Consider the following 24,202-nt stretch of genomic DNA (forward strand, 5'->3'; position numbering starts at 1 on the left):
GAGTGATAGCACAGCAGTAGGGCATTTGCCTTGCATAAGGCTGATCCAGGAGAGGGACCTGGGTTGAATCTTTGGTATCCCATATGGTCCTCCGAGCTGGAGCAATTTCTGAACGCAGAGCCAGGAGTAACCCCTGTCACCAGGTGTGCCCCCACAAAAAAAGGAATATTTTCTTCAGTCTTGGGTACATTGGTAGTGTAATAAAAAGGACAGAACTAAATATCCAAGCCAAGGAAACAACAATGGAATCAAGCAACTCAAACCAACAATCTAAAACTTAAAATGGACCCGTTATACTGGCAGTCTGGGGTGGGGGTGGTGAGGGTGGTATGGGATGCACTTGGAAAACATTGGTGGATGAGAATGAAGACTGGTGGTGGAGTTGGCCCTGACTTATTGTTGTCTGAAACCCAACTATAAAGGATTTTGTAAATCACAATAGTTTCAATAAAATTTAAAAAGTTTTTTTTTGTTGTTTTTGTTTGTTTTTAGGCCACACCTGGCAACGATCAGGGATTACTCTTGACTGTGCTCAGAAATCACTCCTAGCAGTCTCAGTGGACCATATGGGATACCAGGAATCGAACCCGTAAACACCCTACCACTATGCCATTGTTCTAGCTCCAAGCATATTTTCTCTTTTTTTCTTTTTCTTTTTCTTTTTTTTTAAATATGAAATGCTTCACTAATTTGCATGTCATCCTTGCGCAGGGGCCATGCTAATCTTTTCTGTATCGTTCCAATTTTAGTATATGTGCTGCCGAAGCGAGCACCCAAGCATATTTTCTTAACGTATCCTTTATGGTACTTTTGTCTACAGAATTCCATCTCTTTTGTGAATTATAAAATGCACTTTTAATTAGACAAATTTTAAAGTCTAAAGAGAAATATTCAGAACCATAATTTTAAATTATTTTATAATGTTATATAAATGTTTTGGGGTCTTTAGAAGTTTGAAGTTTTGGATTTTGGGGGGTATTTATTTTGTGGATAAATTTGGTAGTGTTCAGAGCTTACTCCTGGCTCTGCATTCAGAAAGTACACCTGGAAAGTTTGTGATACCATATTGAATGCTGGGGATTGAACCTGGGTCAGTATGCCAGGCAAGTGCCCTACCTGCTGAACCATCACTCGGCCTGAAGATTTTTTGATGACCAAAAATATGCAATAAGACATAATTCCTATTTAATTTTTGTTTGATTAAATTTTTTTTGTTTAGTTTTTGAGCCACGCCAGGTGACACTCACAGGCTCTGTGCTAAGAAATGGCTCCTGGCTTGGAGGACCATGGGATGCCGGGGATCAAACCCAGGTCCGTCCTGGGTTGTCTGCGTGCAAGGCAAACACCTTAATGCTGTGCTATCACTCCAGCCCCTTGATTAAAAATTTTTGAAGTCACATTGTATTATAATTTTCAAACCCACAAGGCAAGTGCCCTATTGCAGAACCCTATCCCCAACACAGAGCTATATTTGTCTTATTTTCCAATTAATAAAATGCTCCTCTTTCATAAAACATTTAGAATGTTTTATAACCACTATACCATTAATTCAATTAACCATTAATTAGTATAAATTATAACACTGAAAAAATAACAAAATGACTTGATTGTATTTTCATTTTTACTAACCCACAACCCACAAATATGCTACCCATATCTAGCTACCTTTCCTGTAGTAATCTATTAATATTAGTCAGGTGCATTTTACTGTGTTAAAGGTTTAAATTGACTGAGATTTTATTTCATTTTATTTATAGTCAAAGGACTATGCAGGTCAAAGGACAAGGCAGGGTGCCTGACATACATGTGGCTGACCTGACTTTAAGCCCTCATTTGTTCATTCAAGCCATGCCAGAACTGATCCTTGCTTGCAGAGCCAGAAGTAAACCCTGAGAACTACTGGGTGTTCCTTGCCACCCACTCAAAAACAAACAAAACAAAACAGAACAAAACAAAATACCCTAGTAGAGAACCAGAGAAATAGCATGGAGGTAGTGTTTGCCTTTCATGCAGAAGGACGGTGGTTCAAATCCTGGTATTCTATATGGTCGCCCGAGCCTGCCAGGAGCAACCCCTGAGCACTGCCTGGTGTGACCCCCTCCCCCCCCCAAAAAAAAAAACCCTAGTGGAAATAACAAATGAATAAATAAGCAATGGTACATATACACAGTGGAATATAATACAGCCATTAGAAAGGATTAAATCGGGGCTGGCAAGGTGGCGCTAGAGGTAAGGTGTCTGCCTTGCAAGCACTAGCCAAGGAAGGACCGCGGTTCGATCCCCCGGCATCCCATATGGTCCCCCCAAGCCAGGGGCAATTTCTGAGCCCTTAGCCAGGAGTAACCCCTGAGCATCAAATGGGTGTGGCCCAAAAAACAAAAACCAAATAAACAAACAAAAAAAAAGAAGGTACCACTGGAGCTGGAGCAATAGTACAATGGGTAGGGTGTTTGCCTTGCTCACGGACGACCTGGGTTCTATCCCTAGCATCCAATGTGGTCCCTTGAGCCCAAAAACAAAACTAAAAGAAGGTACCATGAAGGTAGCCATCCAGGCAGCCTCAGAGTTGGAAAAGGACAGGCTAAGGTATTTCCCTCTAGAGCATCAAAAAGAACCTTCCTGCCAACTTTCTTTTCTTTCCTTTTTCCTTTTTTCTTTTTTGAGGGGGGTTTGGACCACACTCGGGCATTACCAGTGAAAGCTCAGGAAAAGCTCAGGACACCATATGGAATGCCAGAGATCAAACCCGGGTAAGCCAAGTGCAAGGCAAATGTCCTACCAACTGTGCTATTGGTCCAGCTCCCCAAAATTCATATTGTTTTAAGGCAATAAATTTGTGAGAGTTTATTATAACAGCCATGGAAATCTAACATATTGTCTAATAAATATCTTCCATCTCAAAGTGAAGGAAATTAATAATTATAAAAAGGATACAAGTCCATTCTGATAACACTGCACCAACTTCTTGACAGATAAAAGTTGTTTTTTCTTTTATTTCATCCTAAAACAAATAATGTATTTTAGTTTTGTGTGTATGCCATTAAATCTCTTGAGATTTTAAAAAGTTCTTTTTTTAAATCTTTAAACTCTTTTAATCTTTATTAAACTAAAAAGTTCTTTAATATAAATAGACAACGAAAATATTCAAGTAATTCTTAAATTACAAAATATAGGCATTATAAATTTAAACAATCTAAATTACTCTAAATTTTATTAGAAATTGAGAATTAAATCTAGGTTAGTAATAAGTAGTAACTGTTTTTTCAGAAATAATATTAGCAATATCTATAAAGTGTTGAGTATTTTTTCTGTCTTACAGAATCATATGAGTACTGCATATATTCATTAATATTTTTTATATATTTTTATTACCTAACTAATATTATACTTTTTTTTACAATAGGACATGTGAACTGAAACACTTAAGTTGTTAAAAACCAAAAAAAAAAAAAAAAAGTTGTTAAAAACCACACTGCTGGGGCAGAAATGATAGTGCAGTGCAGCACACAGCAGACCCAGGACGAAGCTGGGTTTGATCCCCGGTATCCATATGGTCCCCTGAAACTGCCAGGAGCTATTTCTGAGAGCAGAGTCAGGAGTAAGCTCTGAGCACTGCTGGGTGTGGCCCCCCCAGAAAAACAAAAACAAAAACAAAAATCATGCTACTAGTAACTAGTCGTGTTAGGAATCAAATTTGAGAGTGACTATGGTGTAATGGGTAGTGAGACTGCCTTGAATGCAGCTGACCCGACATAGACCTCGGTTCGAATCTGAAGCCTGCCAGGAGCAACTCTGGCTGCAGAACCAGGAGGAACCCCTGAGCGTCACCCGGTGTGACCACTAAACAAAAAAAGAAAAAAAAAAAAAAGAAAAAAGAAGGAATCACATTTGGCAATCTAACTAGAAATTGTATTTTTAACTTCTGAAATATGTCCAGTGTGCTGTGCAAACCAAAGACTTTCAGTTAGTTTAAACAAGCAAACAAATAACTAAGTCAGAACTCTAGGGATTGAGCCAGAGTGATAGCACAGCAGTAGGGTGTTTACCTAGCATGAGGCTGACCCAGGACATACCAAGTTTCAATCCCTGACATCCCATCTGGTGCCCTAAACCAGGGGTAACCCCACTGCTGCTAGGTGTGACTCAAAAATAAAAAACCAAAATAAATAAATAAATAAATAAATAAATAAATAAATAAATAAATAAATAAATAAATCTCTAGAACTGGGACAGAGCTGGATCACATGCTTTTCATGCTCTGGCTTGATTCCCATCATAGCATGGTCCCTGAGCTCTGACAAGAATGTTCCTACACAAACAAAATAAAACAAAAACTCTATATTATGACGTTTTCATTTTATAAATCATACCCCAATTTCTCATGAAAATTTAAAGACAGGCCATAGAGGCTGCAGGAGTCGGGCCTAGCCAAGAAAGGCCTCTTACCTCACCAACACATGTGAACTGTTTATATATATTAAAACAACACTAGATCTTGTTTTGGACTACCCTTATTTAAAGGTATAGGGCTCTATGGAATTGGTGTGTGTGATTTTTTTTTAATGCAGACCCTTTCACAATAAAAATAACTTTAATAAGAAACATTCACCAGAGATAAATTATTTTTAATAATTACATCTAAATTTTAGAGGCTGAAAATGTTAAAACAGACACTTAGGCCTACTAATCACAAGACATTATTTTGTTTTGATGATTCTTCCACAGTCGACCCTTTTGCTATTTATTAAAAGATCATAATCTGGGGCCGGGCGGTGGCGCTAAAGGTAAGGTGCCTGCCTTGCCTGCGCTAACCTTGGACGGACCGCGGTTCGATCCCCCAGTGTCCCATATGGTCCCCCAAGCCAGGAGCAACTTCTGAGCACATAGCCAGGAGTAACCCCTGAGCGTTACTGGGTGTGGCCCAAAAAAACCAAAAAAAAAAAAAAAAAAAAAAAAAAGATCATAATCTTCTTTGTCCTAGTAGTAATTTTGTAGTGTGTGATCTATTTTCAGCATTCAGTCAATTCCTGGATAACCTCAAGGGAATCTGGCACATAAACATATATGCCTATGCATTTACTATCTTTTCTACCAATACCTAAATTCTCATATATGAAGTACGCATTTGAAATAAATATATTTTCATTAAATCTAAAAAAGATTACTCAAGGGGCCGGGAAGGTGGCGTTAGAGGTAAGGTGTCTGCTTTGCAAGTGCTAGTGTAGGACAAACCGCGGTTCGAACCCCCAGAATCCCATATGGTTCCCCCAAGCCAGGGGCGATTTCTGAGTGCATAGCCAGGAGAAACCTGAGCGTCAAACGGGTGTAGCCCCAAAACCAAAAAAAAAAAAAAAAAGATTACTCAATTTATCTATGAGTGTGTGTGTGTGTGTGTGTGTGTGTATATTTCATATAAGAATTTTTTTTGGTTTTGGGGCCACACCCGGCAGCGCTCAGTGGTTACTCCTGCCTCTCTGCTCAGAAATCGCTACAGGCAGGCACGGGGACCATATGGGATGCCAGGATTTGAACCACAGATGGTCCTGGGTTGGCAACTTACAAATGCCCTACCACTGTGCTATCTCTCCTGCCCCTCATATAAGAAATTTTTAAATAGTACATCATGAAACACTTTGTTACTATTACTTCTCACATTCTACTAGTAACAAGCAGTTTAAAGAAACTAAATGATTCATTATTCATATGATTTAGTCTGTAACAATCCACTGTAGATTTGTTCATCCTACAAAATTAAATCTATTCTTCTCTTATATCCTCCGTACCAGATGAAATATATTTAGTAAATTTAAAGTATTTGAATATAAGACAGTATGCCTGGAAGGCTTTTAACAAAAAATGAGAGAAATGAAAGTTATGTTTTGGAAAATACATGTTAGCTTTCAGAGAAAACAGTTTACAACTGTTACAGTGAAGACATTTTTTTAATCAACACTTACTCCATCAGTCTCTTCCAGGAGTTTGATGATACGATTTAGGTCCATAGACTTGAAGGTAGCCTAAAAAAAAGATACATCTCTTAATATTCTATGATGAATATCAGGAAATCCTATCATCATACCACTTTTATGTAATATCCCAGAATATTAAAAATACCTGTGGCAAAATAGACAGTAAGGGGAGAATGAAAAGCAGATGAGCACTTAACCACAATAAACTGTAGAAGGGGCTAGAGCGATATCACAGCAGTAGGGCATTTGCCTTGCTCATGGCCAACCCGGGATGGACCCGGATTCGGGATTCGATCTCTGGCACCCCATACGGTCCTCCAAGCCTGCGAGGAGTGATTTCTGAGTGAAGAGCCAGGAGTAACCCCTGAGAGCCCCCAGGTGTGCCCTTCCCCAAAAATCCAAAAGCCTGTAGAGGGAAAGGAACATTTGTTGGGCTCATATATTATTTAATTATCTTAAGGTCTTTAAATTGCATTAGTCTCCAAAGCCCAAGGAGACATCAAGAACAGCTGCATTTGTAGGCATTGAAAAAGAAAATCAAGCACATGTTACACATCCCATGCATAAACATACCTTCTTTGCCTGTGCAGGTATATGTGTTTATATAGAACTTCTGAGCTAGGAATCCTGATTTTCAATTGTTATCAGCACTCTTATAGTCCTCCACATTAGAAAACAGTATCGGTGGGCCCGGAGAGATAGCACAGTGGTGTTTGCCTTGCAAGCAGCCAATCCAGGACCAAAGGTGGTTGGTTCGAATCCCGGTGTCCCATATGGTCCCCCGTGACTGCCAGGAGCTATTTCTGAGCAGACAGCCAGGAGTAACCTCTGAGCACTGCCAGGTGTGGCCCAAAAACCAAAAAAAAAAAAAAAAAAAAAAAAAGAAAACAGTATCGGGGCCAGAGAGATAGCATAGCAGTAAGGCATTTGCCTTACATGCAGCCGACCAGGACGGACCCGGTTCGATTCCTGGCATCCCAAATGGTCCCCTAGGCCTGCCAGGAGCGACTTCTGAGCAAGAGTCAGGAGTAACCCCTGACCATCGCTGGGTGTGGCCCAAAAACCAATCTATAAATCAATCAATAAATTGTTTAAAAAAAAAAAGCAGTATCCTCCAAGTTAGACCTTACATCTTAAACTTTTTTTTGTTTTTGTTTGTTTGTTTTTGAGGGTCTGGAGCCACACCTGGCTCTGCACAAGGTTTACGTCTCGACCTATGCTTAGGGACTGGTGGGCCTGGGAGATCTTGGGGAGTGTCCAGGATCAAACCCGGGTTGGCTGCAAGCAAGGTACATGCTCTGCTTGCTATATTCTCTCTGCCCCCACATCTTAAATCTTGAGCACCTTCCATCTTACTGACTTCATTTCTTACTCAGTTGTAAAGATTTCCTGTTGTTTTCTTTCTCGCTATTCTTTTTTGTTTTGGGGGGGGGGTCACACCCTTCGGCGCTCAGGAGTTACTCCTAGCTATGTGCTCCGAAATCGTTTCTGACTTGGGGAACTATATGGGACGCCTGGAATAGAACTGAGGTCCGTCCTGGATCAGCCATGTGAAAGGCAAACACCCTATCACTGCACTATCGCTCTGGTCCCCTCTGTCTCTATTCGTGCATCTTTCAAAATCATTCCTATTCTGTGGTGAGAGTAACATAATTAAAATCTGAATATGGGGCCGGAGAGATAGAGCAACGGTAGGGCAAACGCCTTGCAAGACCGATGTTGGTTCGAATCCCGGCATCCCATATGGTCCCCGTGCCTGCCAGGAGCGATTTCTGAGCACAGATCCCGGAGTAACCCCTGAGCGCTGCTGGGAGTGGCCCCAAAACAAAATAAATAAATAAATAAATAAATAAATTTGAATATATCCCTAAGTCATTCCGTTTCCATTGATTCACACCCTACTTATGTGGATACAATACTATTTCTTTTCTTTAAGCTTATAACGCAGGGGGCTGGAGCAATCTAGAGCAGGTAGGGTGCTTGACATGCTGGCGACCAACCAAGGTTTGATTTCTAGCATCCACTAGAATATATTATATTATAATATATTATATAATTATAAAGTATAGATAATACTATATAATTATATAATATATTATATATAATATATAAATAAAAATGATATAGCTAAATTGTCAGCTCCCCAAAAGATGAAAAACAATAAAACAAATGTCCCTCCTCTGAACTCCTACAATGCCTACAACAATCTGCATCATGTTATTCTAAAACTGTCTATATTTATTCTTACTATAATCTGCCTCAAAGTACATTAAAAGCTTTCTTTGCTGCAAACTCAGCTCTGGATCTGTCATATTAATTGTTCAATAAATTATTTTAATTTTTATTGCAGTCAAAGTGAATTACAAATCTTTCACAGTAATATTTAAGGTACATAGTGAGGATGAATGAGGGGCAGTCCCACCACCAGTGTTGTCCTTCCTCCCTCTTCCCAGCATGCATCCCACATCTCCCTCCTTTACCCCCTGTAATGCTAGTGCAACTGTTTTTCCCTTGTACAGCTTGTTGTAGATTAGGTATTTGATACTGTTGTTGTCGACTTTGGATTTGGTATTCAAGTCTGATTATTTTTTATTTCCACCAAATGAACATATAACTGTCTGGTCTTGGTACCATCTATTTTTCCCCCTCCATTTATGAGGCTGATCAAACCCCAGTATGTGGCTCTATTGGAGATATAAGAAAAGATTTGGGAGAAGAAAAGAAAAAAAGAGGCAAACAAAAAAGAGGAAAAACTAGGAGGAGTCCATCTAGGTGTTATAAATATCCATTTAGAAGAAGAAAGGAAAAAAAAGAAAAAGGTAGCAAAACAAAAGAAAAAAAACAAGGCAAAAAAAAAAAAAAGGGAAAAAAACCAATAAGGGAGTAACAACAAAAGTACAAAAAGAATAAAAAAAAGAATAAACCAAAAAACCAAAACCATCCGAAACAAAACAAAATAACAGACCAGCAACTTCTTAACAAAGAGTTGTGTTTTCTTTTTTTTTTTCCCCTTTTTGCATAGACACACTAAATATTGGGAAATTCTTATAAGCAAAAAAAAAAAAAAGAAAAAGGAAAAAAAACTTTATGATTAACTTATTTGTAAATAAGTTGTAGAAAGAAATAAAAGGAATAACACCCAAAATGTATGTATGGGGCCAGAGACAAAGCATAGAAAAATGTGGGTGGCCTGGCAGGCAGCTGATTCTGTTTGAATACTGAGAAGCACTTGGTTTCCTGAGTAGCGCAGGGAGCAGCCCTGGAGGTCCTGGAGCGCAACAGCATATGGCCCTGGGGGCTCCAGATCACCACTGGGGTTGGGGTAAAGGTCCCAGAGCAACTGGGGCAACCTGGGTAACCCCTGGCACTGTAGGGCCCCTGCATCAATACCCTATAGGTTGAGAATTTATGGGCGCACACTCCTGCCTTCTGAGCACTGCCTGGGAGGACCAAAACCCAAACTACAACAAATGTATTTAATATGATAAAAAAAAAAACTCTAAACAGTAAATACATTCTGAGCAATATTTATGTTAGAGATTAATGACTTATTGCAAGACATTTTTAATTAAAATTAAAATATTCCACCATTCTACTATAGGAGTTAGCCATCCCAAATACAATTTATTCTTTCCTATCTGTCAAGCTTTCACAGCTAATCTTGTTTACAAAGTAACTGATTAAAAAGATGTAGTAATATGAAAAATATTCAAAAGGGGAAAATTCTACTTATTCCTAGCAGTCTAAACACATCTGTTTTTATATATTATTTTGTTTTTATATTTTTGGTTTATGTTTAAATACTTTACTACAGTGTTAAAAACTATTGTATTCTGACTTAATATCTACCCATGCCTTTTCATAGCTTTATACGACTATTATTCCAGTGTCACTTAAGTTTAGAATTTCCTTTCTACAGTAATAAACGGAAATATCTAGTCTCAAAAAAATGTCTCTTATGGCCTGAATCCATAAAATACAAGAAGAAAATCTTGACCTCAGACACATATTTGGAGACTAATGGCAAAAAAATATATAAAGCAAGAGTAGAGGGGGCCGGGCGGTGGCACAAGAGGTAAGGTGCCTGCCTTGCCTGCGCTAGCCTTGGACGGACCGCGGTTCGATCCCCCGGTGTCCCATATGGTCCCCCAAGCCAGGAGCAATTTCTGAGTGCATAGCCGTGAGTAACCCCTGAGCGTCAATGGGTGTGGCCCAAAAACCAAAAAAAAAAAAAAAAAAGCAAGAGTAAACAAATGAGACACCATCAAACTGATTACACAGCAAAACCAAACAAACAAACACACAACTAAATGGGGGCTGAAGCTATAGCACAGTGGGTGAGGGCATTTGCCTTGCACGCAACCAATCAGGGTTCGATACCCAGGTTCGATCACATATTGTCCTCAGAGTGTTTCAGGAGTAATTTCTGAGCACAAAGCCAATTTGACGCAACCAACCAGGGTTCGATCCCCAGCTTCACATATTGTCCTCAGAGTGTTTCAGGAGTAATTTCTGAGCATAAAGCCAAAAATAACAATTGAGCACTGCCTGGTGTGGCCCTGCTCCCCAAAAAATGGAACAATAAACAAGTAGTAACCCTGCTAATTGAGAGAATGTATTTTATTCTTTGCTTACTCCTTGTTTAAGAAATTATATAAATATTTTACATATATAAATAGAACATTTAGACATGACATATAGTGGTATATATATATTATATATAAAGTGGCAACACTTGTTGAGAAAGAAAATACTGGGGAGAAAAGAAACTTATATGGAGGCTGTAAAGGGGTTAAGTTTGTAGTAGAAATTTCTAAATCAAGTCTTATAGTAATAAATACTACAGTTCTAGTGAATGAATTCACATGAAAGGACATGCAAAAAGAGAACATACAATATAAGTATAAAAATAATTACTGTCATTAATATAAGAAGTTCCTGGACAAATCATAAAAATTAATAAATCACTTTTAAGATCTGAAGTTTCATAAGCTGCTTTGAAGAATATTAGACCTTCACTTCAAACTGTTGGGATAGACTTGTTTTTTTCCACCCTTATTAAGGAAAACAGGAAAATTCCTGCTCATTTGGTATTTCATCAGAGAATGGAACCAACATGATCCTTAGCTATGTCTGGTACTTGATATCTTAATTTATCCTCAATATGCCTATAAAAGATTATTATCACTAATTTAACAAATGTGGGTTTTGAGGGATAAACTCGGCTAGGCAGCTGTCTAGTGCAGAAACTGAGCATCTAATGCAGAACGGCACAAAGGTTCTTTGCACCTTTTTTCTCTGCCTGACTCATCAAGTGACCAGATCAGTTATTTCAACAATTATTACAAAACAAGGTTTAAGCATTTTAGGGAGAGCGATAGAACAAAACGTAGGCCCCACCAAACCTATACTTCAAAAGAGATAGGATATTTTAAACATATTAAACAGTAATGAACAAAAATAAGTGACAACGGGGCCAGAGCAATAGCATAGCAGTAGGGTGTGTTTGCCTTGCACACGGCTGACCCAGGACAGACCTGGGCTAGATTCCCCAGAGTCCTATATGGTCCCCGGAGCCAGGAGATTTCTGAGTGTATAGCCAGGAGTAACCCCTGAGTGTCACGGGTGTGGCCCAAAACAAAACAAAACAAAACAAAACAAAACAAAAAAAAAAAAAGAAAAAGAAAAAGAAGGGCCCAGAGAGATAGCACAGCGGCGTTTGCCTTGCAAACAGCCGATCTAGGACCAAAGGAGTTGATGGTTCGAATCCTGGTGTCCCATAAGGTACCCCTGTAGCCTGCCAGGAGCTATATCTGAACAGACAGCCAGGAGTAACCCCTGAGCACCGCCAGGTGTGGCCCCAAAAAAAAACAAAAAAAACAAAAAAAAAAGAAAGTGGACAACTATGGTAAGAAACTGATTCAAATTCAGAACTAGACCTATTCATAAAATCTTAAGAGTGCTTTCATCTGGGAGTACTGCAAGTGAGATGGGGTAGTATATAACAGTCGAGGCAATAGGACAGTTGATAGGATGTTTGCCTTAGACACAGACAGCACAGGTCTGATTCCCAGGACCCCAATCTGGTCTCCTAATCACATGAGGCAGGAATAAGCCCTGAGTACTGCTGAATATGGTCCAAAAGCCTAAACTAAATAAATAAACAAACAAAAAAAAACAGAATGACAACTTAAATTAGGAAAAAGGAAGAGAAATCAATAAGTTTTTCCATTTCCTTTCCCAGTATTAGCCACTATTCTGGGTGCTATTGGGGACACCAGGCAATTTAAAGCGTGTACTACAGAAACACACAGAACAGGTTTCTGCTCATGCCTGTAGCAAAGCAAATGGCACTGGCAAAGATGAAATTATGCACTGAAAAATCTTGAAAACAGTACAAAGAATGAAGATGAAGGATTTAAAAAATTTTTTTGTTTTGTTTAAAGGTCCTCTGATGACACTTTCGGAAATTCAATCTTCAACACTAAGCCTACAACCAGTCTTAACATCCTTTCTACCATTGTTCTATGTTACCTCCCTCTCCCTACTATGAATTCTTTTTTTTGGGGGGGGATCACACCCAGCAGCACTCGGGGGGTCACTCCTGGCTCTGTGTTGTGTGTGGTGGTGGTATTTGGGTCACACCCCCGCAGTCGCTCAGGGTTTTCCTTCTGGCTCTATGCTCAGAAATCGCTCCTGGCAGGCTCAGGGGACCATATGGGATGCCGGGGGATTCGAACCGCCATTCTTCTGCATGAAAGGCAAACACCTTACCATCCATGCTATCTCTCCGGCCCCCAGGATTGACGCTTATGGTTTTGATTTACTCACCTCTAAACTACCAAAATTTCTAACACCCTTGACCTTTATTTACTTGCCAATCTAGTTTCTCATTAACTCCCCACACCTTCAGTGGCATTCTCATTTCTATAACCTAGGGCCAAGTAATTTGTCATCATTTATACCTTCCAATTCCCTATCTTGCTCATTATGGTGCCTAAGAAAAGTCCTTAGATGGCCATAAAGGTCTGGTAGATTGAGAACACTCATCTTGTAAGGATTCCTTTCATAGAAAGGAATTCAACACACCCAGAGATGTTAAATGACTTGGTAAATGGTGAAATAAGCTACTATAGGTCCTGAAATAAATCAAATAAATAAAGTATCCCCCTAAGCACTGCTAGGAGAGATTTCTGTGTGCAAAGCCAGGCATCACTAGGTGTAACTCAAAAATAAAAACAAAAAGAGCTGGCTTTAAGACAGCAGAGTGATTCAGGATCGATGATGCACAATGATGACAAAAATAGAAGAACAAGCCTTCTTTTTTCCTTTTTCTCTTATCAGATTTGCTCCCTTCTTAATAAAGTTTGAGGACGCATATGTCCCACATATGAATGGGGCAGTAATCAGCATACATATGAGCTTGCAAAGGATTACAAGTTATTTCTTCTATGGGTAGACAGATGGGGGCTGTCAAGAAATGCTTAGAGTGTTCACTTTGGTAGCACTTATATTAAAAAAAGAAATGCTTAAAGGACTCAGGGGCCTTTCTCAGTGATACTCAGCCAATGAGCATGACTGAGTAATCCTGACTGTGGGAGTTTGTTTGAGTTTATCAGTTCTGGGGGCTATCATGGTCACCCTAGCTTGTGCTCAGTGGGGCCAGGTGATACTGGGGATCAAACTCAATGACAAAACATGCAAAGTATACACTCTATCACTTAAAGCTATCTCCTAGCTCCTCAAGTAGGGAGTTTTTTCTTTTTTTTTTTTAAAGGAAGATTCTGGGGCTGGAGAGATAGCATGGAGGTAGGGTGTTTGCCCCTTGATCCTGAATCATCCCGCCATCCTATATGGTCCCCTGAGCCTGCCAGGAGGCTATTTCTGAGTGTAAAACCAGGAGAGAAGAGGAGAGGGGAGTGGGAGGGGAGGGGAGGAGAGGAGAGGAGGAGAGGATTAGAGGGTGAGGGGAGGGTGAGGGGGACGGGGGAGTGGGAGGAGAGGGGAGGGGAGGTGAGGAGAGGAGAGAAGAGAGAGAGAGAGGGAGGGGAGGGAGGGGTGGTAGGGTGAGGGGAGGGGAGGGGAGGAGAGGAGAGGAGAGAGAGGGGAGGGGAGGGGAGGGGAGGGGAGGGGAGGGGAGGACAGGAGAGGAGAGGAGAGGAGGGAGAGGAAGGAGAGGAGAGGAGAGGGGAGGGGAGGGGAGGGGGGGGAGGACAGGAGAGGAGAGGAGAGGAGAGGAGAGGGGAGGGGAGGAGAGGGGAGGGAGAGAGGAGAGGGGAGGGGAGGAGAGGGGAAAAGAGGAGAGGGGAGGGGAGGAGAGGAGAGGGAAGAGAGGAGAGGGGAGGAGAGGGGAGGGGAGGGGAAGGAAGGAAGGAAGGAAGGAAGGAAGGAAGGAAGGAAGGAAGGAAGGAAGGAAGGAAGGAAGGAAGGAAGGAAAAAAGAGGCAAGGTGTCTGCCTAGACGGACCATGGTTCAATCCCCTGGCGTCCCATATGGTCCCCCCAAGCCAGGGGTGATTTCTGAGCGCTTAACTAGCCAGGAGTAACCCCTGAGCATCAAACGTGTGTGGCCCAAAAACCAAAAAAAAAAAAAGAAAGAAAAAGAAAGAAAGAAAAGAAAGAGAAAAAAGAAAGAAGGAAGGAAGGAAGGAAGAAAGAAGGAAGAAAAGAAAGAACGAACGAATTAGAATTCCAGTCTCCAGTGAAACCTAAATAATGTCAGACCCTGCATTTTTTAAAATAGTATCTTTAGGGGCTGGTGCGGTGGTGCTAGAGGTAAGGTGTCCGCCTTGCCAGGGCTAGACTAGGATGGACCACGGTTTGATCCCCTGGCGTCCCATATAGTCCCCCAAGCCAGGAACGACTTCTGAGTGCATAGCCAGGAGTAACCCCTGAGCGTCAATGTGTATGGCCCAGAAACCAAAAAAAAAAAAAAAAAAAAAAATATATATATATATATCTTTAGGGGCCAGAGAGATAGCATGGAGGTGAGGCGTTTGCCTTTCATGCAGAGGGACAGTGTTCGAATCCCGGCATCCCATATGGTCCCCCGGGGCCTGCCAGGGGCGATTTCTGAGCATAGAGCCAGGAGGAACCCTTGAGCACTGCCAAGTGTGACCCAAAAAAAAAACAAATAATAATATCTTTATTTAAACACCATGATTGTAAACAACACCCCCTTCACCAGTGCAACATTCTCATCACCAATGCCTCCCCATTCATTTTTATAGTATGGGATTCTGTTATATAGGGGCAGCAAAGATAAAGAATAAAGAGGTAGACATGTGCAGATGCAAGACTGCAGGGAGTAGTTCCCTGGCTATGCATGTCCCCCACTCTAGAATTGCCTTAGGGGTGCAGGAGGAGAGGTTGTGAGCATAGCTCAATGCAACACCAGTGCAGCCCCAGTGACCTGAACACTGCTGGTCAGTGCTAGGCTGAACTCTGCCGGAATGGCTCCTATAAAAAAGAAATTTAACTTTGAAATTCAAATATACGAATGGGCTGGCTTCCAGAATTGCTGTGAAAACTACAGACTTCACATTCACTTTTAGTCTATAGCAATAGGCTTGCAGGTAGTAGTGGTTGGAGGTTGGTTGGAAATGAAGTAGGATATTTGAAAGAACTGGGAGCTGGCCTCAAGTAAGGATCTAAAAAGTTATCATTTTAGTGCTATTAAAGATTCTGGGCCCGGAGAGATAGCACAGCGGCGTTTGCCTTGCAAGCAGCCAATCCAGGACCAAAGGTGGTTGGTTCGAATCCCGGTGTCCCATATGGTCCCCCGTGCCTGCCAGGAGCTATTTCTGAGCAGACAGCCAGGAGTAACCCCTGAGCACCGCCGGGTGTGGCCCCCCCCCAAAATAAATAAATAAATAAATAAATATTCTACCTTATAAATTAAGAAACTGAGTGACTCTTGGGAAGTCTTTGGGTCATCAGTCTTTGAGTCGTTATTTAGAAAAGCAACCACAAACAAAACACAGAAGAAAGCTGAGTATTTTTTGGCAATGCTTCTTTAAGATAACCCCATCCCCAAAACACAATCCCACCCACTCATACTTGCCTGTTTCATAGAATTAATCTTGCCTTAACAACAAAACAAAGCAGGGCCAGCACAAAGTACAGTAGGTAGGGTGTTTGCCTTACACATGGCCGACCAGGCAGGGTTGGATCCCTGGTATCTCATATGGTCTCCAAGCCCGACAGGAGCGATTCCCGAGCACAGAACCAAGAACAACCCCTGAGCAACACCAGGTGTGGCCCCAAAACAATACAAAACAAAATACCAAAGTAGAATAAGAACTCTCAGGCACCTAAATGACCTACTTATCTGCTTTGCAGTATGCCCAAGAACAGCGGTGAAGTAGAGCCCCCTTGCAGTGAAGAGAGCCTCAGCTCCTCAGAGTTCTTCCCATCCAGATTGGGATACTTCCACTAAGCCTGATTAGGTAAATTCCCTTAACACCACTTTACCTCCGGCCAAAGTGTTGTTGGTCCAAGGGTTTCTCTGTAAGTCTGTGAATCCTTCCGGAGCCCAAGCCTTTTCCCGAAGCAGGCGAGGTCCCCAGTCAACCAGGGAGTGCTGCAATGCTCCGGGATGCGGACGCAGGAGACAGGGCTCCTGACGCAGCCAGGGACATAATGAACCCGCCGCGGGAATTCCCACAGTGGCCCGGGGCCATTAGTGTGAGGACGCAAGCTGGATTCCTCCGTAGAATTCACCTTTTAGGGCAAGATCGGGGCTCTCTGGAGAGCAGCCACAGGAGCCTTTGCAGGAAACTAACGATTCTGTTTCTAAACACCCTCACTGTGAATTGAGATCTAAAGAAAGGGATCCGAAGCAAAAAGTCTCAACAGACCACCTGGAAATAATTCCGTGTTCAGGGCAAAAATAACTGAAAACAAACAAACAAACAAACAAACAAAAAAAGCAAAAGAAACGTTTATTCCCTCCCTACAACCAGAGTTCGATTTTAGATCAGCGAGATGCTTAATTTCTATTTAACCGCTTTGTTGCTGTTTGTTTTTGCCCCTCCTAAACTGCAAGTCGCTTAGGCAGAAGCAAAGCAAAACCGGAGAGAATGTATGCCTCTCTCTATCCAATGGGGGTCCACACACAAAGGTTTAGAGAGCGAGTAAAAATTCATGATCATCCCAACTCCTTCCCCGGGGCTTTTCCAAGCAGAGCTCCCAAATGTGGCCTCCTCTGCCGTGGGACGCTGCAGGAGGAGGAGGAGGAACCCGCGGCCAATTCCCCAGACAGACAGGTTGACGACAGACAGCCAACCGGGGCGCCCCGCCTCCCCCAGCAGATGGCTCGACTCCCCTGGGGGATCCGCGCTGCGCTGGCACCTCCGTCCCGGGGGTCCCTAGATTCCACGCGGACCCCATTTCCGCCCTGGATGCCCCCAAGCCTTCCTTTCCTGGGCTCCTAGATCCTTTTTGAGTGTGTGTGTGGGTCACACCTAGTGATGCTCAGGAGTTACTCCTGGCTTGGTGCTCAGAAGTCGCTCCTGGCAGGCTCAGGGGACCAGATAGGACGCTGGGATTCGAACCAGGGTCCATCCTGCGCTGGCCGCGTGCAAGGAAAAAGCATGCCATTCCGCAGTGCTACGGCTCTCTCCAGGCTCCTGGATCTTCGCCATCCCCATCACTCCTGCAGACAGACGCCGGCCCTACCTGCGAGTCCTCATCCTCCGCCACCACTCCAATCAGCGGCATTTGGCGAGGACTGGAGGATTTCGGCCGGACGTTGGGTTCCGGGCCCTCGGCCGTCGCGGCGGCCTCTACGACGGACATGGCTGCAGCGGAGGGCTCGGAAATGGGGGTCGGGTAGAGTGGGGCTTCTCCGGTCCTGCTCAGTCCCCGCCGCTGGGGAGCCAAGCCGACCCCGGGAAAGGTAAGCCGTCCAGGAGCTGAGGGTCACGAAGGATCCTGGAGGGTTTGTGCGGTCGCCTCGGCCACCCGGACGCCCAGCGCATGGCCCCGCCGCTGCCCACCCCACCCCAGCCTTGCAAGCAAGCGCCCCGGGTAGGGCTCCTCGTTGCCAACACAGCCTGCGCGTTGCTAGGGGAGGGCCGCGGGGAGGTGTGGCTGCTACGGAAGCTCTCGGATCCAAATAACCTCCAAGGCCACTCCGCAGCCCTTCAAGAAAAGCGAAGGCAGGAACTTTTCCCTTCGTGGATGGACACGGAAACGATGACGCTGAGTGAAATGAGTCAGAGGAGAGAGATAGACACAGAATAGTCTCACTCATCTATGGGACTGAAGAAAGATAAAAGACAGTCAGAGACCAGAGAGAGAGCTGGAAGGGCCAGCCCATATGAAGCTTACCATAAAGATTGGCGAGTGCAGTTAGAGAAATAACTACACCGACAACTATCATGACAATGGTAATGAGTGAGAAATAGAATACCTGTCTCCAAGACAGGCAGGGCCTAGTGGGTGAGGAGGGAAATGTGGGGCATTGGTGGCTGGAAGGTTGCCCTGGTGAAGGGGTGTGTGTACTTTTTGACTGAAACCCAACTACAAACATGTTTGTAATCATAGTGCTTAAATAAAGATATATTTTTTTAAAAAAATAATCCCAGGTCAAAACTGTGTCTCTGAGCTCTAGGTTAGTTAATTAGCTTGTGCCTGGAGACCAGAGAAAATGTCACTATGTAGCAAGGGAATATTATCTTAGGTGCCAGATGTTTCAATCTTTTTGCTGGGTTTTCCTAAATTTATAGAAGGTAGATTGACACTAGCTAGTGACGGAAAGCAGAGAGCCCTTTATCACACCCCAAAAGTAAGAGGTGACTCCACATCCCTCAGAATGTTGTTCTTCTGTACTCCAGTGATCCTCTTGCATAGTTAAATAAACAAGCAAGCCATTGTTGCCAATATTAAGAAGCCTTTTGAGACAAATCACTGAACCCACAGCACATTAACCCTTGAAGTGCCACCTTTCTGGCCTGTTATATAGGATTGCTGTGGAAAGATTAAGTGCTATGGTAATTTTGTAAAGTGGTACTAGGCATATGAAACAACAATGGTCACAATTATAATTATCTTCAATAGTATTGTTTTATCAAGTATTGTTTTTTCAATAGTATTGTTTTATCAATAATAGAATCTTGAGTTAGTATCAAGCTTTTGGTATATAGGGCTAGAGTGATAGCACAATGGTAGGGCATTTTGCCTTGCACGCTGCCAACCCAAGACGGAGCCAGGTTTGATACCCAACATACCATATGGTTCCCGAGCCTACCAGGAGCTATTTCTGAGCACAGAGCCAGGAGTAACCCGTGAGGTCTGCTGAATGTGGACCACAAAGAGATTTTATGTATATGTTTAAGTTTTAAATTGAAGTAATTTTACATGACATTACATAAGTAATGTATGCATCACTGAAGTTCAACATCCTTAAATATTACTTTTACTTTCCCACTTTAATTCTATCCTTCACAATAGAGCAGTCCCTTTTAGAGATATATTTGTTATTCTTCTGCCTCCTGAGAAGCAGTAAATATTCAAACCACTCAGCATTAGTTTTTATTTTATTTATTTTCTGAAATTCTGGGGTTTTTTTCTACATAATATGTATGAGTGAAATAAGGTGTTGTGGTTTCACTAAGCACGATCGATACCCTATAACTTCAGATCTATGTGCAAGTGAAGGTTTTCATTTATTTTTTCATATCTTAGTCTTCCATGTGTAAATACACCATAAATTCATTATAGGAAGAGTCAGAGGTTGTTGTGGCGTTTTTTGTTTGTTTGAGTTATTCCTAGCTCTGAGATTAGAAATCGCTCCTGGCAAAGTTGGGGACCATATGGGATGCTGGACTTTCAACCTGGGTCCCTGGTGCATCCCAGGTCTGACCCCGGTCAGCAGAGCACAAGGCAAACGCCCTACGCTTTTATCGCTCTGGCCCCAAGGGTCAGAGTTTTAACAAAAAGTTTCCGATAATCATTAGGATAACTTAAATACTTAAATATGATAGCTATGAAATCTTATTAAAATTCACTAAATTCTTTCATCTTGTTTTAATTAAACTCCAGGAAGTCAAATTCAAATATAATTTTATTATCTATAAAAGTAGAGACAAAAATGCATTTGAAGTCCATGATAATAAATTTCCCTGCACTTTTTTTTTTCAGATTGACTTTGGCAATGATACTTTCTTTTTTGGGGGGGGTCACACCCAACATTGCTCAGGGGTTACTTTTCCCTCTATGCTCAGAAATTGCTCCTAGCAGGCTCGGGGACCATATGGGATGCCGGAATTCGAACCATCATCCTTCTGCATGCAAGGCAAATGCCCTACCTCCATGCTATCTCTCAGGTCCTGGCAATGATGCATTTTATTTAACATCGAAAACAAATGGGGGGGGCCGGGTAGGTGGCGCTGGAGGTAAGGTGTCTGCCTTGCAAGCGCTAGCCAAGGAAGGACCGCGGTTCGATCCCCCGGCGTCCCATATGGTCCCCCCAAGCCAGGGGTGATTTCTGAGCACATAGCCAGGAGTAACCCCTGAGCGTCAAATGGGTGTGGCCCGAAAACCAAAAAAAAAAAAAAAAAAGAAAAGAAATGGGTGGGGGCTAGTTTGCCTTGCACACAGCTCACCCGGGTTCAATTCCCAGCATTCCATATGGTCCCTCGAAACTGCCAGGAGTGATTTCTGGTGCAGGGCCAGGAGTAACACCTCAGCGCCACCGTTGTGCCCCCCATTAAAAGTGGGGTGAGTTACACTAAATCATAAAATGTTTCTGCAGAAAAGTAAGTCAACAGGATAAAATGCAAACCTAAATAAGAGAAAATGTGTGCAATCTCTGAGTCCCACAGGTAAAATAAAATAAAGAATTCTGCTTGTGGATTTTCCATGTCATTTGTTTCCTTACTGGTGATAATATTTGCTGTAAATTTGTTTTTCTCTGTTGTTAAGTACACTGAGCTTTAATGTTTTTTTAGTTTTTATTTTAATAGCTGTCCTTAAATACGGGGGTTAATAGGACTAAATTAAGAGCACAGGAAATACTTTCATGATATCCAAGAACATACAGATAAAATGACCATTACAGTGAAAAATCTTTCAGCAAAATGTTAAATAGGAGAGAAGCTAGTTACAGAGAAAGAAATGCTTCAATCTGTTCACAGTTCTGAAGAACTTATTATCTCTGTTAAGTTACAAATTACAATGTCTTAAAAGTGGCTGTTGACTTAAAGATTAACTCCAAGTTTTAATAACATGTTGACCTCTGTCCAATTTTTACCTTCAAAGGTAACAAAGAGGGTGCTGGGAGATGACTCAGTTGTTAAAGTGCTTGTCTTGCAAGCATGAGGCATGTTCGATCCCGCTAATCGGATTCTGGCACTTCCTCGATTTGTACCAGTCAGCTCAGCTGTCAGATTCTCAAAACCAAAGGATTGCTGTACATACCACAACCCAGTGAATACGAGCACCTCAACCTGTGTGATAATTGTAATTGCAGTGAACTCAACAGAGGGAAATAATAAAGAGAGTGAAGCAAAATAGTAGGTACCACACGTAGCTTTCAAAAGCACAACAAAAAAAAAAAAAAAAAAAAAAGGAAATTAAGAATTCTTGCACCAAGTTCCACGCTGTAGGCTTTTTGGCCAAGATTAGGGGAAGATGCAGCTCGGCTGCCCCCCACAGCCTTCTCTCTCCTTCCTTCCGGTCCTTAGGGTTATTCCTGGACACCTGCTCAGGGTCCCAGCAAGTGGATTCCGGTGAGGTGTAATTTAAAAGAGACCCCAGGCTTCCTTGTTCCTGCAAGGGGCTGGAAGGGGACTGGTGAACTTCCAACTTCCAGCAATTAGGAAGCAAACGCCTCTTGGGGAGTCGGAAGCTTCAGCAGGCAACAAGGGGAGGACATGGCTCCATGTGCTCTTTGCTTGTCCAAATCACAGACCAAAGTGGTGTCTCGGAAACAACACCCTCCCTCTTGACTATTTCTAAAACTTAAAAGGGACACATGTGTCTCCTTTGTATATCTCAGATATATTCCCTTAACATATAACTCTTTTCGAACATCCTCATATAGTGACAATTTTGCCCAGTGGCTTTGTTATTTGATTGTTTGATTTTCCCCCTTTGAGATCTGTTTTATAAGCAATACTGGTAGAAGAGTATCTCTGTATAGATTTCATGTTTGAACCAAGTTACGGGAATGTTGGACTTTATTCGTCGGCCCCCAGTTGCACCAACAATATCTTGTGGCATTGCTTCTCTTTTGCATAGGCACATTAAAATGGGAAAATAATACATATGCAAATAAGTTCTTATCTAATAGAGATGGGAACACAAATTTGGTAATGTAATTAGGCCTTTTACCCTGAACATTGGCATAATGATTTGGCTCAGGCCTCAGAAGAATGGGCATCACCCACACACACCTGAACAATGGATATCATCTATGGAAACAACCACAATTGTCTATAACATTACCAGGATCCAAGCCTCTACCAGGGAAGACCTACCACTGCTTTGGCATTTGGCATTTGACTTACTCCAAAGAGTGCTCCCAACACCCAGACGACTCAGAAACAGTCTGCAAGCAGGGCAGATCCCTCTTCATTTAATGGTATACTGAAACTAGAGGATGCTCCACATCAGCCTGACATCGATGAAAGAAATGCACAGAATCCAGAGTCTTTAAATATAAGAATCTGATACCAACAATAGCTAAATTGTGAAAAAGTTTCACCGGGACCACGGAAAATGACTCGGGTTGGACAGACTGGTATGCCTGGAACCCAGAGTCGGTCTTATGCCAATAAACTTTTGTGGTGAGGCCTTTTTGTAATCAGGTCAAAGATTTTTTTCCATTTTCCCCACTTTTCTGGACCTATGCAAACAATGGTGATTGCCACTATCAGACCTTTACTATATTTTTTTTACTCTTATCCTTTAAGGAAAAAAATACAATTTACTGAACTTAAAAACAAATAACTCGGGCCCGGAGAGATAGCACAGCGGCGTTTGCCTTGCAAGCAGCCGATCCAGGACCAAAGGTGGTTGGTTCGAATCCCGGTGTCCCATATGGTCCCCCGTGCCTGCCAGGAGCTATTTCTGAGCAGACAGCCAGGAGTAACCCCTGAGCACTGCCGGGTGTGACCCAAAAACCAAAACAAACAAACAAACAAAAAAAACCCAAATAACTCTAGTAGAATGCCTGTCTCGAATACAGGCAGGAGATGGGAAGGGGGGAGGGGGTAATGTTACACTGGTGAAAGGGGGTGTTCTGTTTATGACTGTAACCCAACTATGATCATGTTACTTAAATAAAAATATATTTAAAAAAAAAAGAATTCTTGCACCTTTTTGTATACTGCCTAGTTAGCTATTTCTTTTTCTATCTTGAGGAAGGGATGCTGCACTCTGTGGTGCTCAGAGTTTACTCATAGCTCTGTGTTCAGAAATCATTCCTGAAGAGTCTCCAGGACCAAATGGTATGCTGGGGATCAAACCCAGGTCACATGTAAAATAAGTATTTTACCTGCTAATACTCCATCTCTAGGCCCTACTTAGTAATATTTAATAAAATTATAATTGTACTTTAGCAAGCTTGTATTTTAGATTTTGTATGAGTGAAGTAAAACAGTTTTGATTTGGATTGGTTTTGAGGCCACACTTGGTGGTCCTCAGGGGGTTACTTCAGCTCTTTGCTCAGAAATTGCTCCTGGCAGGCTCAGGGAATAAATGGAATGCTGAGCATCGAACCTAGATCTGTCCTGGGTCGGCAGCGTGCAAGGCAAATGCCCTACCGCTGTGCTATTGCTCCAGGCCTGGCTTTTTTTTTTTTTTTTAACACACAGCTGACTCAGGTTCAATCCCCAGTCCCCTGAGCTTGCCAGATGTGATCCGTGAGCTCAGAGCTAGGAGTAAGCTCTCACCTCTGCCAGGTGTGGCTCCAAATCCAAACCCAACCAAACCAACAAAATAAAATAAAACAAAACACTCTGTCCCAAATAACAATAACAAAAAGCCTCAAAAGAAAAAAATAACACCCAGATTCAAAAATAGAATATTTAGTCAAGACAACATAGGGATTCCTTTTCCTAAAATATTGAATTTTCTCACAGCAATGATAAATTACTGTTATTATGAATTTGTAGTCTGTATATGATTACTTTGATTTTATCACTAAGAAATGTTCACCCTGAGAGCTTTCAATGAATCTAGATTTTGAGAATGAGATTCTCTATATCTTTGTCAAAATCATATTTT

General features: G+C 42.1%; 1 protein-coding gene and 1 non-coding gene across 2 annotated transcripts in view; both read right to left on the reverse strand.

Moving 5' to 3' along the window:
* CFAP69 (cilia and flagella associated protein 69) overlaps positions 1 to 17,767 on the reverse strand; it is a 69,421-nt gene extending 51,654 nt beyond the window's left edge. The window contains 3 exon segments of the mRNA XM_049768902.1: positions 2,935 to 2,988; positions 5,952 to 6,017; positions 17,648 to 17,767. Of these exon segments, the coding sequence (XP_049624859.1) occupies positions 2,935 to 2,988; positions 5,952 to 6,017; positions 17,648 to 17,767 (240 nt within the window).
* LOC126025244 (U6 spliceosomal RNA) lies at positions 667 to 773 on the reverse strand. Its single transcript, XR_007501284.1, has one exon. It is a non-coding gene; the product is annotated as a U6 spliceosomal RNA (small nuclear RNA).
* Positions 17,768 to 24,202: the final 6,435 nt, after the last annotated feature.

The sequence above is a fragment of the Suncus etruscus genome, chromosome 1 (genome assembly GCF_024139225.1).
Source record: "Suncus etruscus isolate mSunEtr1 chromosome 1, mSunEtr1.pri.cur, whole genome shotgun sequence".
Taxonomy (NCBI): domain Eukaryota; kingdom Metazoa; phylum Chordata; class Mammalia; order Eulipotyphla; family Soricidae; genus Suncus; species Suncus etruscus.